Source organism: Sturnira hondurensis, unplaced genomic scaffold, assembly GCF_014824575.4.
Source record: "Sturnira hondurensis isolate 20B ecotype Veracruz unplaced genomic scaffold, ASM1482457v3 Scaffold0013190, whole genome shotgun sequence".
Lineage (NCBI taxonomy): Eukaryota > Metazoa > Chordata > Mammalia > Chiroptera > Phyllostomidae > Sturnira > Sturnira hondurensis.
The window spans coordinates 3,048,268-3,061,092 of record NW_028085821.1 but is presented as its reverse complement, the minus strand read 5'-3'; the positions used below and the strand labels follow the sequence as shown (position 1 = coordinate 3,061,092).

The following is a 12,825-nucleotide window of genomic DNA, read 5'->3' as shown; positions in this document are numbered from 1 at the left end:
TGGTAAAATACATGTAACATAAAATTTACTGTTCTAACCATTTTGAGTACATTGACCTTATGCAACCATCACTATTATCCATCTCCAGAACTTTTTCATCATTTCATTCTGAAAACTCATTAAACAGTAACTCTTTATTCTCTTTCTCCAGCCCCTGGTAGTCACTGTTGTACTTCCTATCCCTGAATGTGACTATCAGAGGTACTTTGTATAAGTAGAATCATACAGTATTTTGTCCTTTTGTGTCTAGCTTATTTCAGTTAGTGTACTGTTTTCAAGGTTCATCCTTTCATTCATGTTGTAGCATGTATCACAATTCAGTTCCTTTTTAAGGCTGAATAATATTTCATCACATGAAGGATCTTAGATTCTATATTACCATATCATTTCTTAACAGTGCGAACTTTGGATGACCTCTAGACCTCAGTCATATCATCCATAAAGTGGTTTTTAGTGAGGGATACATGAGAATTCATACAAGAATAGCACTCAGTAAATGTTAGTTCTTGTTATTGCTCACCTGTCTCCTAGCATCTTGAGTAAAACTTCCTGAGAGAAACATGGGATTACTAAAGTAACTAAATACATTATGTCTTGAACTTTATACAGTGTTTTCACTAATTTATTACATTTCTTAAAAATTCACTTTAGATTTTGAAACTGTTTTACTTCTGGAACCTGGAAATAAGCAAGCAGTAACTGAACTTTCCAAAATTAAAAAGGTAATTAATGTGTTTTTATCACTAAAATATGCTTTTGTTTTCTGTAACATAAACACATTTATTTGTTGCATAATTAACTTGGTAATACTTTTATTCTCATGATTACAAATTTATTTTCAAGGAATTAATTGAGAAAGGACACTGGGATGATGTCTTTCTTGATTCTACTCAAAGGCAAAATGTGATAAAACCCATTGATAATCCACCTCGTCTTGGATCAACTGTAAGTAAAGCAGCTTCGTATCAGTGTGGTGGGAATAGGAGATGGAAATTGTTGAATTAACAGAAATGTTGAAATCTCTTCCTAGGGCCATGTTTAGATTATTTAAAAAATACTTTTTAGGATTATTGATATAATAACATTGAGGGGGGCAGTCGAGAGCTATTGAGAGTTTTGGGGTAACTTTTAAAGTGCCTTCAGTTTTTAATACCTTACATTTAAATGTTTCCACATATTATCTGATATTAAAGGGATTTAAAGCAGCTTTACATTTTGTAATATTTAAGAATGTTTTACTATTATTCTTATTTGAGATTGGGATTGTATTATAATAGTTTTCCATCTTGTGTGGGGTTAGATCTAAAAATCAGCACTTAGGCAAAATCTTGTGTAGGGAAGATTGTGTTTTAAAACACGTACTGCACATAGTTTTTGGTATACCATACTGTTTTTCATTAAGTCTAATAATAAAGCTAAGGTTTTTTCTGCAATATTGGAATAAAAAGAGTAGCTGGCATGAATTCAGAAGTTTGTCTTGTGCTAAACTTTTAAAATTGAACTCATTTAAGGCAAATATATAATGTGACTATAAGGTAGTTTGCATCATTGACATAGTTTTATATATTATATATATGTATTTGAGAGGTAAAATACATGCAGAGAAGTACACAAGATAAATTAAGATTTAAAGAATAATTATAAAGTGAATACCCATGAAACCACCAACCTGGTCAAAAAATTGAGAGGCATCAGTGCCCCTCCCTGTGAAATTTCCCTGCATACCCCTCACTGATAATGATCCTGTCCCTGCCCCCTAGAGATAACTGTTATTCGTGGATGTTGCTTTGAGAGAATTAACAACTATAAGAAGTCAGGCGAAGAATGTTTTATCTTGCCCCCAACCCCCACTGTTCTTATTGTGATTTTATTCTTGGATTTTCTGAGACAATACTTCTTTCATATATCAGGCATAAATCTAGTTGCTTTTATACATCATATTCATTTTCTATTCTTTTCAGTAAAGGTGATTAAGTGTTTAATTAAATGTGATTTAAATTTCTACATCTTTGTAAGACTTCTTCACAAAAATGAATTCACAAGTTTTAAGAAAGCCTTTTTCAGACTTTCTTGTCCGTACTTATAGACATTGCCGTGTTATGTATCAAATATCAGTATATGTAATGTCTCGTGGCCAAGATACTTTCAGAAGCTTTTACAAGTGTGGGGGGTTCTCTTCTCCCTCACTTTAAAAATAAGTTTATGTTAATAGTTGTGAGGACACAACATGAATTTAAGTCTCTTGTGGCACGGTTTCAAAACAAAATATGAAATGAGAGATCTGAGGTAAACCATTCTATAAGCAATCCAACACAAACCAAATTATCATCCCAGTAGAAAAGGGGAAAATAGCTGTTTATTTTTATAATAGGCCTCCATAATAAAAATGTGGGCATTATTTAAAATGGAAGGTGCAGTTTGGCCTAATGCTTTGTAAGAGTTGATTTGAGTCCCCCTGTTTATAAACTTTCAAATCTTAGGCAAGTCACCCAGGGTCTGTGTGATTCTGTTTCTCAAGTTGAGAATAACTCATATATTAGTTGAGATAAAAGGAATAATGTCCATTAATACTAAGGCAGCGTCAGGTGAAACAGATGTTAATTTCCTTTTCAGACACATATTTGGGAGTCTATCTGGTCATTGAGGAAACTGGTTAGGAGAAGAAGGGAGTCTGGGAAGTGGAGAGAGAGTTCTAGGGTTGGTTACTTAACTCGAGTGAGAGTCTAGGTCAAGGTAGCCTATGCTTCAAGGGCTGGCAGCTGGGGAGTACCCTGGGCAAATCTCCAGAGAGGGTGTGGGAAACCAGTGATGATAAGCTAAGCAAGGGCCTGTGGTTCCCTGATAGGGTGGTAGTAAATGAAAGTTTTCCCTGACCTCTTAGTTTCTGCTAAAGTGAATGAATGAATGAATACTTATTATTTTTAATACTTACCTGAGTATATGTTTACTGATATTAGGGGGGCTAGAGAGAGAAAGAGAGAGAGAGAGAAACAAACATCAATGTGAGAGAGAAACTTCCATCAGTTGACTCCCATACTTGCCCTGACCAGGGATCAAACCTGTAACCTAGGTATATGCCCTGACTGGGAATTGAACCTATAGCCTTTTGGTTTATGGGATGACATTCCAACCAACTGAGCCACTCAACCAGGGCAAAGGTTTTTATGTTTATAACTTTTTGACTTAAGATCCAGCTATACAATTGGATTGAACACTTACAGCATACTGAAGAAAGTTTATTGTTAAGAGTACAGTGTGTAAACTTTCGAAGAAATTGGAAATGTTTGACACTGTTATGATTGAAATAGTGAATGCAGTTTATTTTACTAAATTAAAAAACATTATTATGATCAAATACTTCCCGAGTTTGTGAATATTATTTGGAAAACCTTTAATCCTAGGCTAGTTTTTCCCAGCTGCTACTTTTATAGAAAATGTGCTTGGGTTTTAATTTTGGTCTGTTTCATACAGAAAGCTGATTATTGCCTTGCCCTCCATTAGCTCACAATATTGCTGTCAGTTTGGTCATATTTTTTTTCTTAGCTTTATTGCCTCTATGATAAAGTCCAAACTCTCTGACATGGACACAAGTCCCTTCATTAGCTGTTCGTAAGGAACCTTGCATTCTTTATCTCTGTCACTCCTCCCCTTGCACCACCCCATTGGACTTAACACGTTTTCACTGCCCATACCGTAATTATCTCCCACACTGCCATTCTTGTGTACTTTTTCTGTGAGGTCTCCGCTGATGCTAGTGTTTATTTCCTTCATCTGTGTTCTCTTAGAGTTTTGTCCTTTCCCCTTTTGTGGTGTTTCTCCCATTGCCATGTGATTATTTACATATACATATTCTTTCCCCCATTTAGACCGACATACAGTATATGCTCTGCATCTTTTTATTTGTATTCTCAGGCAGAGTATGACTCCTAAGTCTGTCTAGCCGTCAAATGGAATTTACTTATAATTAAGACATTAGCTGTAAGAATACTGCAACCTTTTAATTTGTAGCCCTAAAAGAGAAAACCTTTATGTGTTGATTTAAGGAATTGATTTTTAATTGTTTTAGAAACCGCTAAAGAAGGTCATTATTGAAGAAACCGGTCTTTTGGTGCAGACTGTTGATGGGCCAGGTAGCACTGCTGCTGCTGCGCCAGAGAGTCGTCCTGTTAATCCAGCAGATGGAGTAGCAGCCACAGGCACTGCAAGTAAGAAGAGTTCCAGCCAAGATGACCTTTTGCCCACAAGTGATATTCCAAAAGCAAAAGTATTGAAAACAGAAGAAATCAGTGATACTTCAGCCCAGCAGTAAGTAGAGATACTCTTATTTGATACTCTCTAGAATTGTAAAGCCAGGTCCAGGATTCAATAATTCCCCTAGAAAATTAATATTATCAATGAAAGTTTTGGTTTGTACTCATCATTGTAATTTTTCATCTGCCCAACTTCACATTCTAGTTTTTCTTTTTTGTTTGTTCTTAACTCTTCAGAGATGTTTTGCATAAGGAATGATCACTGTTCCTTTACTATTGTGGGGAAGTTAGAGATCATAAGAAACTGTCTTTAACAAGTTGACTTAGTTCATTTTTTCTAGAAAATTAGTATATTGTTTCACTTCTTTTAAAAAATTTAAAAGGATTTTATTTATTTTTAGAGGGGAAGGGAGGGAAAAAGAGAGGGAGAGAAATATCAGTGTGTGGTTGCCTCTTGCACGCCCCCTCCTGGGGACCTGGCCCGCAACCCAGGCATGTGCCCTGACTGGGAATTGAACCAGTGACCCCTTGCTTGGCAGGCCTACATTCAATTCACTGAGCCATAGCAGCCAGGGCGTACTTCTTAATTCAGCAAAAAAATTAATTTATTAAAAGGAAGATTCTAAAAAATGTAGAATTCAGGCATTAATATTACTCCAGCCACTCATACTTAAGATTGTGAGCTGTTTAAATTTTGTTTGGAATTTTTTAAAACTAGTCATGTGTTTCCTTAATGATGAGAATAGGAAAATATAGACTAGGTTTGTTTGGGGTATTGAAACTTTATTCATATATTCTGCATTGCACTCAATAATCCTATTAGACTTTTTTTTTTAAGCTTTGAATTTTAGTAGTAGTTCTATTTAAAGTGACAGTATGGATTTTGGGTTAATACTAAATAGGTATGTTTTTTTCTTTCCTCTAGAGGAGGAAGTGTCTCTTCTCAGAATATCTTTCTTGAAACTGATTGTTCAGATTTATGAAAGGCTGAGTTGTAAGTGTATGTGATGCAGTAATGCGGTGTATAGAAGTGGTGTGCTCCAAAGGTGGCCAGGCTCATAGCCCAACAGATTGCAGAGGCGTAATCTGTCTTGCAAAAAAATATATTGCCAGCTAAAAGAATTAACTTTTATTAGAATGTAAATAGATAATGCAATATTAGTAACATCAGAAGTTAAAAAGTCTCTATTGATGTTTTCTTATATAAGCTTTGACTAATTTTGGTTCTTTTGAATTGTTTGATGTCTCTGAAATATTTCAGACCTCAAGTTAATTTGAAACAGGATGTATGTCAGTCTTTCAGTGAGAAGATTTCTATAGAGGTAGACAAAATACCTGCTCAGTTTATCACAACTGTTCTTCCTCCAGTTCCTGCAAACTCCTTTCAGCTTGAATCTGATTTTAGACGACTGAAAAGTTTCCCAGATATGTTATATCAGTATTTGAAGGTAAGAAAGAGGAAGCTAGTAGTTCTGTTGTAAATAAAAGATCAAAGAACGTCTTTGTCATTATATGAGGGGGGACCCAGAAACCCCCCAAATTATCTTCGGGAGGGCGGTCCCTTGTAGTATAGGCTTCCCCTGCTAGGTGAGTGTTCTAGGAACCCATCTGCATCAGTGCATTGGGTGGTGGGGTCTGGAGAGGCTGTGTTCAGCTTCTGTAAATTTTTTTAAAAGACTCTTTTCAGTGCATTTGCCCATTTCGTGATGGGTGATTTATGAGCACACCTGCCCACACTGCACTGAGTTTTCAACAGTTTTTGACCAAAAATGGTGTGACCCCCCTGTGCCCACCCCCAATACACCTGATGATCTCACCCTGAGTGACTTTTTTTGCTTCCCTGGGTGAAAAAAGTCCTCAAAAGGAAATGTTTTGCTGATGTGGAAGAGGTGAAACAGAAAAATGCCTAAAGCACTAGAGGGCATCAAAATCCACAAGGTCAAAAACTGTTTTGAACAGTGGGAAAAAAGTCTCGATTAGGTCTCAAATTACTTTCCATGTATTGCATCACGTGGAAAGTAATTTGAAAGTGACTGAAGTTTAAACATGTAAGACTAAATACACAATTTATTATAAACAAATTGCGTTCTTTGGGCCCTCCCTATATATTAATAGTGTTATATTTGCTTTTTGTATAATATGATTGTGGGAAATGCTTTTATTATCCCTTTCCTGACACATAGATCACCCTGCCCAGACCATTTTAAATATTTGCAACCAGGAAACCTTTAGAAGTAGGTTTGTTTTTGAACTCTCTTCTCTCAAAATAACTTAATCTGATTTCATATATCATAATTTCAACTTAATTCTTCATCCTTCAGGATGGGGAAAAAAGCTAAAATACATTGAGTACCTTCTTTGTGCAAGTAATGCATGTAGTATTTAGACAGTCATTCTCCTCAAAATGAATTTTTATTTGCTCTAAGAAAAAGAACCAAATCATGAAATTTACTGTATAATGGATTAACAGTTTTTCTCCAGTGTAATTATAGTACTACTCTCTTATAATTGTACAGTATACAGTTACTTCCAAATATATATTATCTCATATCATTTTATTTTAATTTTTTAAAGCTTTTATTTATTTATTTTTTACAGCGAGGGGAAGGGAGGGAGAAAGAGAGGGAGAGAAACATCAGTGTGTGGTTGCGTCTCGTGCACCCCCTACTGGGGACCTGGCCTGCAACCCAGGCATGTGTCCTGACTGGGAATTGAACCAGTGACCTTTTGGTTCACAGGCCAACACTCAATCCACTGAGCCACACCAGCCAGGACCATATACTTTTATTTTTTAAACTCTCCATTTTTATTGCCCCTTTAGAGCTCTCAAATTTCCTGTCTGTCTTAGGGTGGTGTGCATCTCTCTCCTCATGAGGTTTTTCTCTGACTTGTATAGAGTGATTATCTTACAGTGCCTCTGACTTTCTTTCTTCTATCATTAATTACATTTCGGTGTGACCCGCCGCCCCAGTAACTCTAATGCATAGTAGTTATTCTCTCTTTTTTTTGGAAGATTTTCTTCCTCTGTTTTTAGAGATGGGGGAAGGGGGGAGAAAAGAGAGGGAGAGAAACATCTCTCACACTGCCAACAGAACCCAGGCATACGCCCTGACTGAACCGGCAACTGATGCTTCATCCACTGAGCCGCATCAGCCAGGGCATAGTAGTTATTCTTTACTAGGTTCACCTAAGCAGTTATTATATAAGTAATTTATATGTGAATGTTTCCATAATTTAATTTTCTAACTCTTTTTCCCCCCAAGAAAATTGAACCATCCTTGTATCCTAAGTTGTTTCAGAAAAATCTAGATCCAGATGTATTCAACCAAATCATTAAAATTCTACATGACTTTTACATTGCGTAAGTTGAAATTTTTTTAGTTATACTTTAATGTTGTAGTGCTATGCTGTTTCTAGTGGTTTGGGAAATTAGTTTGTTTTGATATTATTACCACATTCTATATAGCAGAATTAGCTCTCTAGTAAGTTTTACTATTGCAGAAGTTGTAAAGAGATGATAAGTGCAAGCAGTAATAAGAGAAATGATTAAATAGGAGGAAAAAGGACTAATTTTTTAAAAGAGAAATACAGAATATGAAAGTGACAAGTGTTAATAGCAGATTAATAACATCTGTGCTAAGCCTCACATTTGAGAGTATTATAATTTCTTTAATTGACTTGATAAATTTCTTCATCTGGGCATTGTCTTAAAGACAATATTCAGAGGAAAAAAGAAGCGAAGACCTTATTTGTATGTAATTAGATATACTGTGTTAGTCGAGAGTTAAATGAGCTACTTTTTAAAAAAATTATTTACTTTAATTGTCATTCAAGTACAGTTTTCTGTCTTCACTTTTAACGGATCAGTTGTTTGATGTTTGGTTTATTTCAGGAAAGAAAAGCCCTCACTCATCTTGGAAATTTTACAGAGGCTTTCTGAGCTGAGAAGGTTTGACATGGCAGTGCTGTTTATGTCAGAACCTGAGAAAAGAAGTGAGTTCTGTACAGGGGGCTTTTCTGTCTCTGTAGTCTTATATCCCTTAATTTTTAAACAAGTGGTAGCAAACATCCATTGAATGTTTACTGTGTCCAAGGTACACCCAATTAAACTTAAATTAATTGTAATTAAATTAAGTAAAAATAAAAAATTTAATCCTGCCAGTAACATTATGAGGTGTTGGTATGATTATCGTTTTGCTTTTACAGAGGCAGAAACTGAGGCATGGGGTGGTGGTAAGGGAAGTGATGAAGGTCGTATAGGAAGTCAGATCCAGGATTTAAACGTAGGCAGTCCTGCTCTAGGGCCTGGCCTGTTCTACTTGGAAATGCGGTAATAACAGAATGGTTGGGCTCCTGCCATGGTGGAACATGTAAAGGCTCCCTGCTACATGGGGCATGTAACTGGGCGTGGGTGCACTGGAAATCTAACCCCTCCTGTGAGCGCTTATTTCCTTGAGATTATTTGATTTAAGCTTGATTCCCAAAGAAATGCAGGATTCAATTAGATGGAGTGAGTAGGGAAGAGTTTCAACTGAGGGAGTGATGTGTTCTGACGCTCTGAGGCAGGAAAGAGCCAACCGAGTTTAGAACATTAAGAGAAGTGCAGTGCGGCTGGATTGTAGAGTTACAGGGGGTAGAGTGGCAGGTGATGATCCTGAAAAATTAGATCCCTTACTTGTTTTTATATCTCAGTCTTTGGCAGAAAGTATCCATTTTGGGGAACCCTAATTTAAGTAAGATCAAACTCTGTAGAAACTTCAATTACTTAGAATTTTGAGCTGTACTGTAGTTTTAGGAAAAAGAGAAAAATCATAGAATACCACAGTACCAGTTTTTTTAAAGATAACAAAAACTCGTACCGCTTTCAGATCTCCTGGGCTGAATGTACTCCAGGCTCCTTATTTCTTTATGCTTCCAGCAGTGGCATTGAATGAGAGAAATGACATTAGTAACAGAAATACTTTATGTTGTGCTTAAGGAACTGGATATGTAATTTAGAGAGATTTTTAGAGTTTAAATCAAAAGAAGTTTCTGCTTTAACTTCAGTCAATCAAAAATTATCCCTGGAATTCCCTGAGAAGTATTTCTCTTATTACTATTCTGATCTTATCTTCTACTACTTTTCTCAGTCACTGTGCCCCACCACACTACTTTGTGTTTCTTTAGTGTGCCAAATTGCCAGACTTAATTTAGCTTCAGGGGCTTTGCGTTTGGCTGTTCCCTCAGTCTAGAATACAGGGTTCAGCAGTATTAAGGCTTACTTGAATTGCTTGTAGTTGGTAGGGTATATGATTGTCTCACGTGTGACGAACAGCAATTTGAGCATTTCACCTAAAATGTCATATGATGTGCTTGAGTGTGATATTGTTATATTACAGAATTATGTGTTTATGATTTTGTAATGAAAAAGGGGTGTTATTTGTGTTGAACCCTGTATCTTCCCACATACCTTCACCTTGCTTGCTTCCTCACTTCATTTAAGTTTCCCCTAACAGATGCCACTTCAGAGATGCCTTTCTCGTCAGCCCTAGTTAAAGTAAATGCCTGCCTACCCTCCCTCGCCACCCTGTATATTCTTACCCTGCTTTTTCCCCTTCATAATACATAACTAGCTGGTGGTATTTCATGTACATGTTTATTATTTCTCTCCCTAATAGAACGAAAGCTCCATGAGAGCAGGAACTTTGTCTACCCTGTTTTCTAGGCCTTAGGCATAGAACAGTGCTTAGGACCTAATAATCTTTTGTTTTAGGAAGGTTGAGTGAATGCATTTCTTGCCACTATAATGTGATAAGTTCAATTGTACACAAGGAAATGTGAGTTGGCTCTTCAGACTGGCCTTCCATCTTGGGTGGGTCACCACTATCCACTGAATTAAACATGGGAAGCACTTATGGTTCCTGGCATGTAACTGAACATTCAGTACATATTAGCTGCTGTTATCTTCTGTTCTCGCCATTATCATGAACAACTATTAGCTAGTTTTAATGTGGAGAAGTAGATGAACTACAACAGCATTTTCCAAAGGGCTGATTGTGGATCATTCAGTGGTGAGAAAGATAAAGATTTTATGTGGTACGTAGGAAGATCTGTCAACTCTTTATGGTTATATATTTTATTTTATTATACATTATGCAACTGTATAACTGGCTCATTGAACATGATTTTGTAGATATTATTGTTAATTTTCAGTTTAGAATAGTGATACAAAATTTTCTTCTAAAATGATTTAAGTTTCCAAAACAGTTGATTATATATAATACTAAGTGTAAGTATACTTGTTAAACACAGTGAAAGTTTTAGGAAGCTTAAAATGAGTTAAGGTTAATCTGCAAGAATAATGTATTTGAGGTGTTTGGGAAATTTTTTATTGCTAACAAAATATTCTGGCAATAAACATTCAATTACTGTATAATTTTCTATTCTCAGGTTGCCTTTTTTAAATATATGAATTAGAATTTATAAATAATTTTAATGATTATTGCTTTCTAATGTAAAGTGTTGTATTTGACACATAAGATCATTCCCTTTAATTTTTTTCACTGTTTTTAAAAATGGAGATTAAAATGGACACTTTTTTTCTTTTCCAGTTGTACGTGTATTATTCAATCACATAGAGAAATCAGGATTGAAGGATAATTCCGTTGAAGAACTCAAGAAAAGATATGATGGTTGATTTCCATTTTTACTGAAATTATTGTCTGACTTTCACATGTGCATTTTTTTTCTATTGAAATAAAATGTTTTGTTCCCTTTTTAAGAAAATGAAATCACAGGAAAGTACAATCTTTGGATATAAGTTAATTAAAGTGAATTGAGATTTAAGTGGTAAGAAATATATTCAAGTAAATTATAAGTCTTTTTCTGAAAATAAAAATATAAATGAGGTATACTTGTAAAGATCAGTATTTTATAAGTCATCTACAATGTTGGACGTAGATACATTTTTCAGTATCTTTAGATACATTTTATATTTTGGTGAGTTTTGCAAGCACAATCACAAGGTTGCTTCATTAGCACGAGTGAAGTTGTATTTGTATGGAGGGAGTTGTGCAGGTAACTAGATTGGTTCTTTCTAAGACTTTTTAGTATTGTTGTGCCAGTTCACTAACAAAATAACTTAGTTGCAGGATATGTATTTTTAGTTTTTATGTTGAAAGGGGACTTTTAACTGGGCTTTTTATATTGGTTCATTGAAGAGTCACAACATCCTTAGATTTAATGCTTCATTTTTTTTCCTGATGATGTCCACGTCATATGTTAACTAAAGGCACATCATCTAAAGCAAGGCAAGGTGTAAGAATATAAAGACTAGCAGTGTTTCCGCAGTGATCACGTGTAGTGTGCATGTGCGGTGTGTGGGTGTGGCGCTGGGAAGCCTTTGAGAGCAGGGCTGGTGCTCTGCTCGGCCCTGAGCAGTGCTTGGCCCCGTCCTTAGCCCCCGGTTATGTGCTCAGTTGATATTTATACAATTGCATGTAATTTGACAGCAGGAATCAATTTTAGTGACTGTTAAAGGATCAGCCTAGCACATTTTGGGCATCCTGTCAATGTTGTTAAAATCAACTCAATTTTAGAGGCTGTCAAGTTGTTAAAAAAAATACTAGGTCACCATTGCATAACTGTTATCAGAATCAACAATACAGTCAAATTAAAAAGTTTTATTTTATACTGTTGATAATTCTTGTTGCATCGTACATTATTATGCTTATAGTTGCTGGAATAATCATAATCTATTTGCAAAGGTAATTTATCAAGATATAAGTTATTGAAATGATCAAAATTTGTATAGACTCAGTATTTTTGCAATACACTTAGGATAGAATTTCTTTATGTTATGCATTGCTAACTGTATTGTCTTTATGGTAAATGACAGACAGTGAAATTTAGCCTTTTGTATGTAGCTTATACATGTGTATTGAGTTATGAATGACCTGAAATTTTCTCAAATCATTAGTAAGAAGTTGACTTAGATCAGCAATTTTCAACCTTTTTTATCTCATGGCACATGTAAACTTTTCAGTGAGATTCTGCAACACACCCAAAAATATATTTTTTGCTGATCTGACAAAAAAATGGTATACTTTTGAGTCCTTTACACTGGCTGGCTACTGTTGTGTTGGTCATTGTCATTTTTTAAATTTCATAATCTGAAGGAAAAGAGGTCAGTGCCCCTGACTAAATAGTCAGGTATTTCTTGTTGTAAAAGTCCTGCCACACCAATTGAAATCATAGATCTGGATGAATAGAAGAGTATTCCAAGGGCAAAGAAGTTCTCATATTTTCTTATGTGATCCTTAGAAGAAACTTCCAAGGTAGGGAGGGCAGGTAGTGTGATTGCCATTTTTAACATGACTAAAGGAGATTCAGAGTAAACGTTTCTATGATTACAGAACCAAAATATAGCAGAGCAGGGTGAGAACATGCTGTCTTCTAACTCTTAATCTACAGCTGTTCGAGCTACTCCAGTTGGAGGATTTATGTTGTGTTATCTGTGTAGTGACCTGGCCTGAAGAAGTATATTAATCCCAAGATTTGCTTTATAATTTACATTAAATTTTTTTTATGTTAGCCT

General features: G+C 35.5%; 1 protein-coding gene across 3 annotated transcripts in view; it reads left to right on the top strand.

Annotated features, from left to right (window-relative positions):
• The window catches only part of RPAP3 (RNA polymerase II associated protein 3), a 37,091-nt gene extending 25,251 nt beyond the window's left edge, over positions 1–11,840 (top strand). For all 3 annotated transcript variants that reach the window (XM_037061112.1, XM_037061114.1, XM_037061115.1), the window contains exons 11-17: positions 652–722; positions 844–945; positions 4,067–4,305; positions 5,512–5,698; positions 7,514–7,611; positions 8,143–8,243; positions 10,841–11,840. In XM_037061112.1, the coding sequence (XP_036917007.1) occupies positions 652–722; positions 844–945; positions 4,067–4,305; positions 5,512–5,698; positions 7,514–7,611; positions 8,143–8,243; positions 10,841–10,926 (884 nt within the window). In that variant the 3' untranslated portion in view covers positions 10,927–11,840. The remainder of the gene's footprint in view (positions 1–651; positions 723–843; positions 946–4,066; positions 4,306–5,511; positions 5,699–7,513; positions 7,612–8,142; positions 8,244–10,840) is intronic.
• The last annotated feature ends 985 nt before the right edge of the window (positions 11,841–12,825 follow it).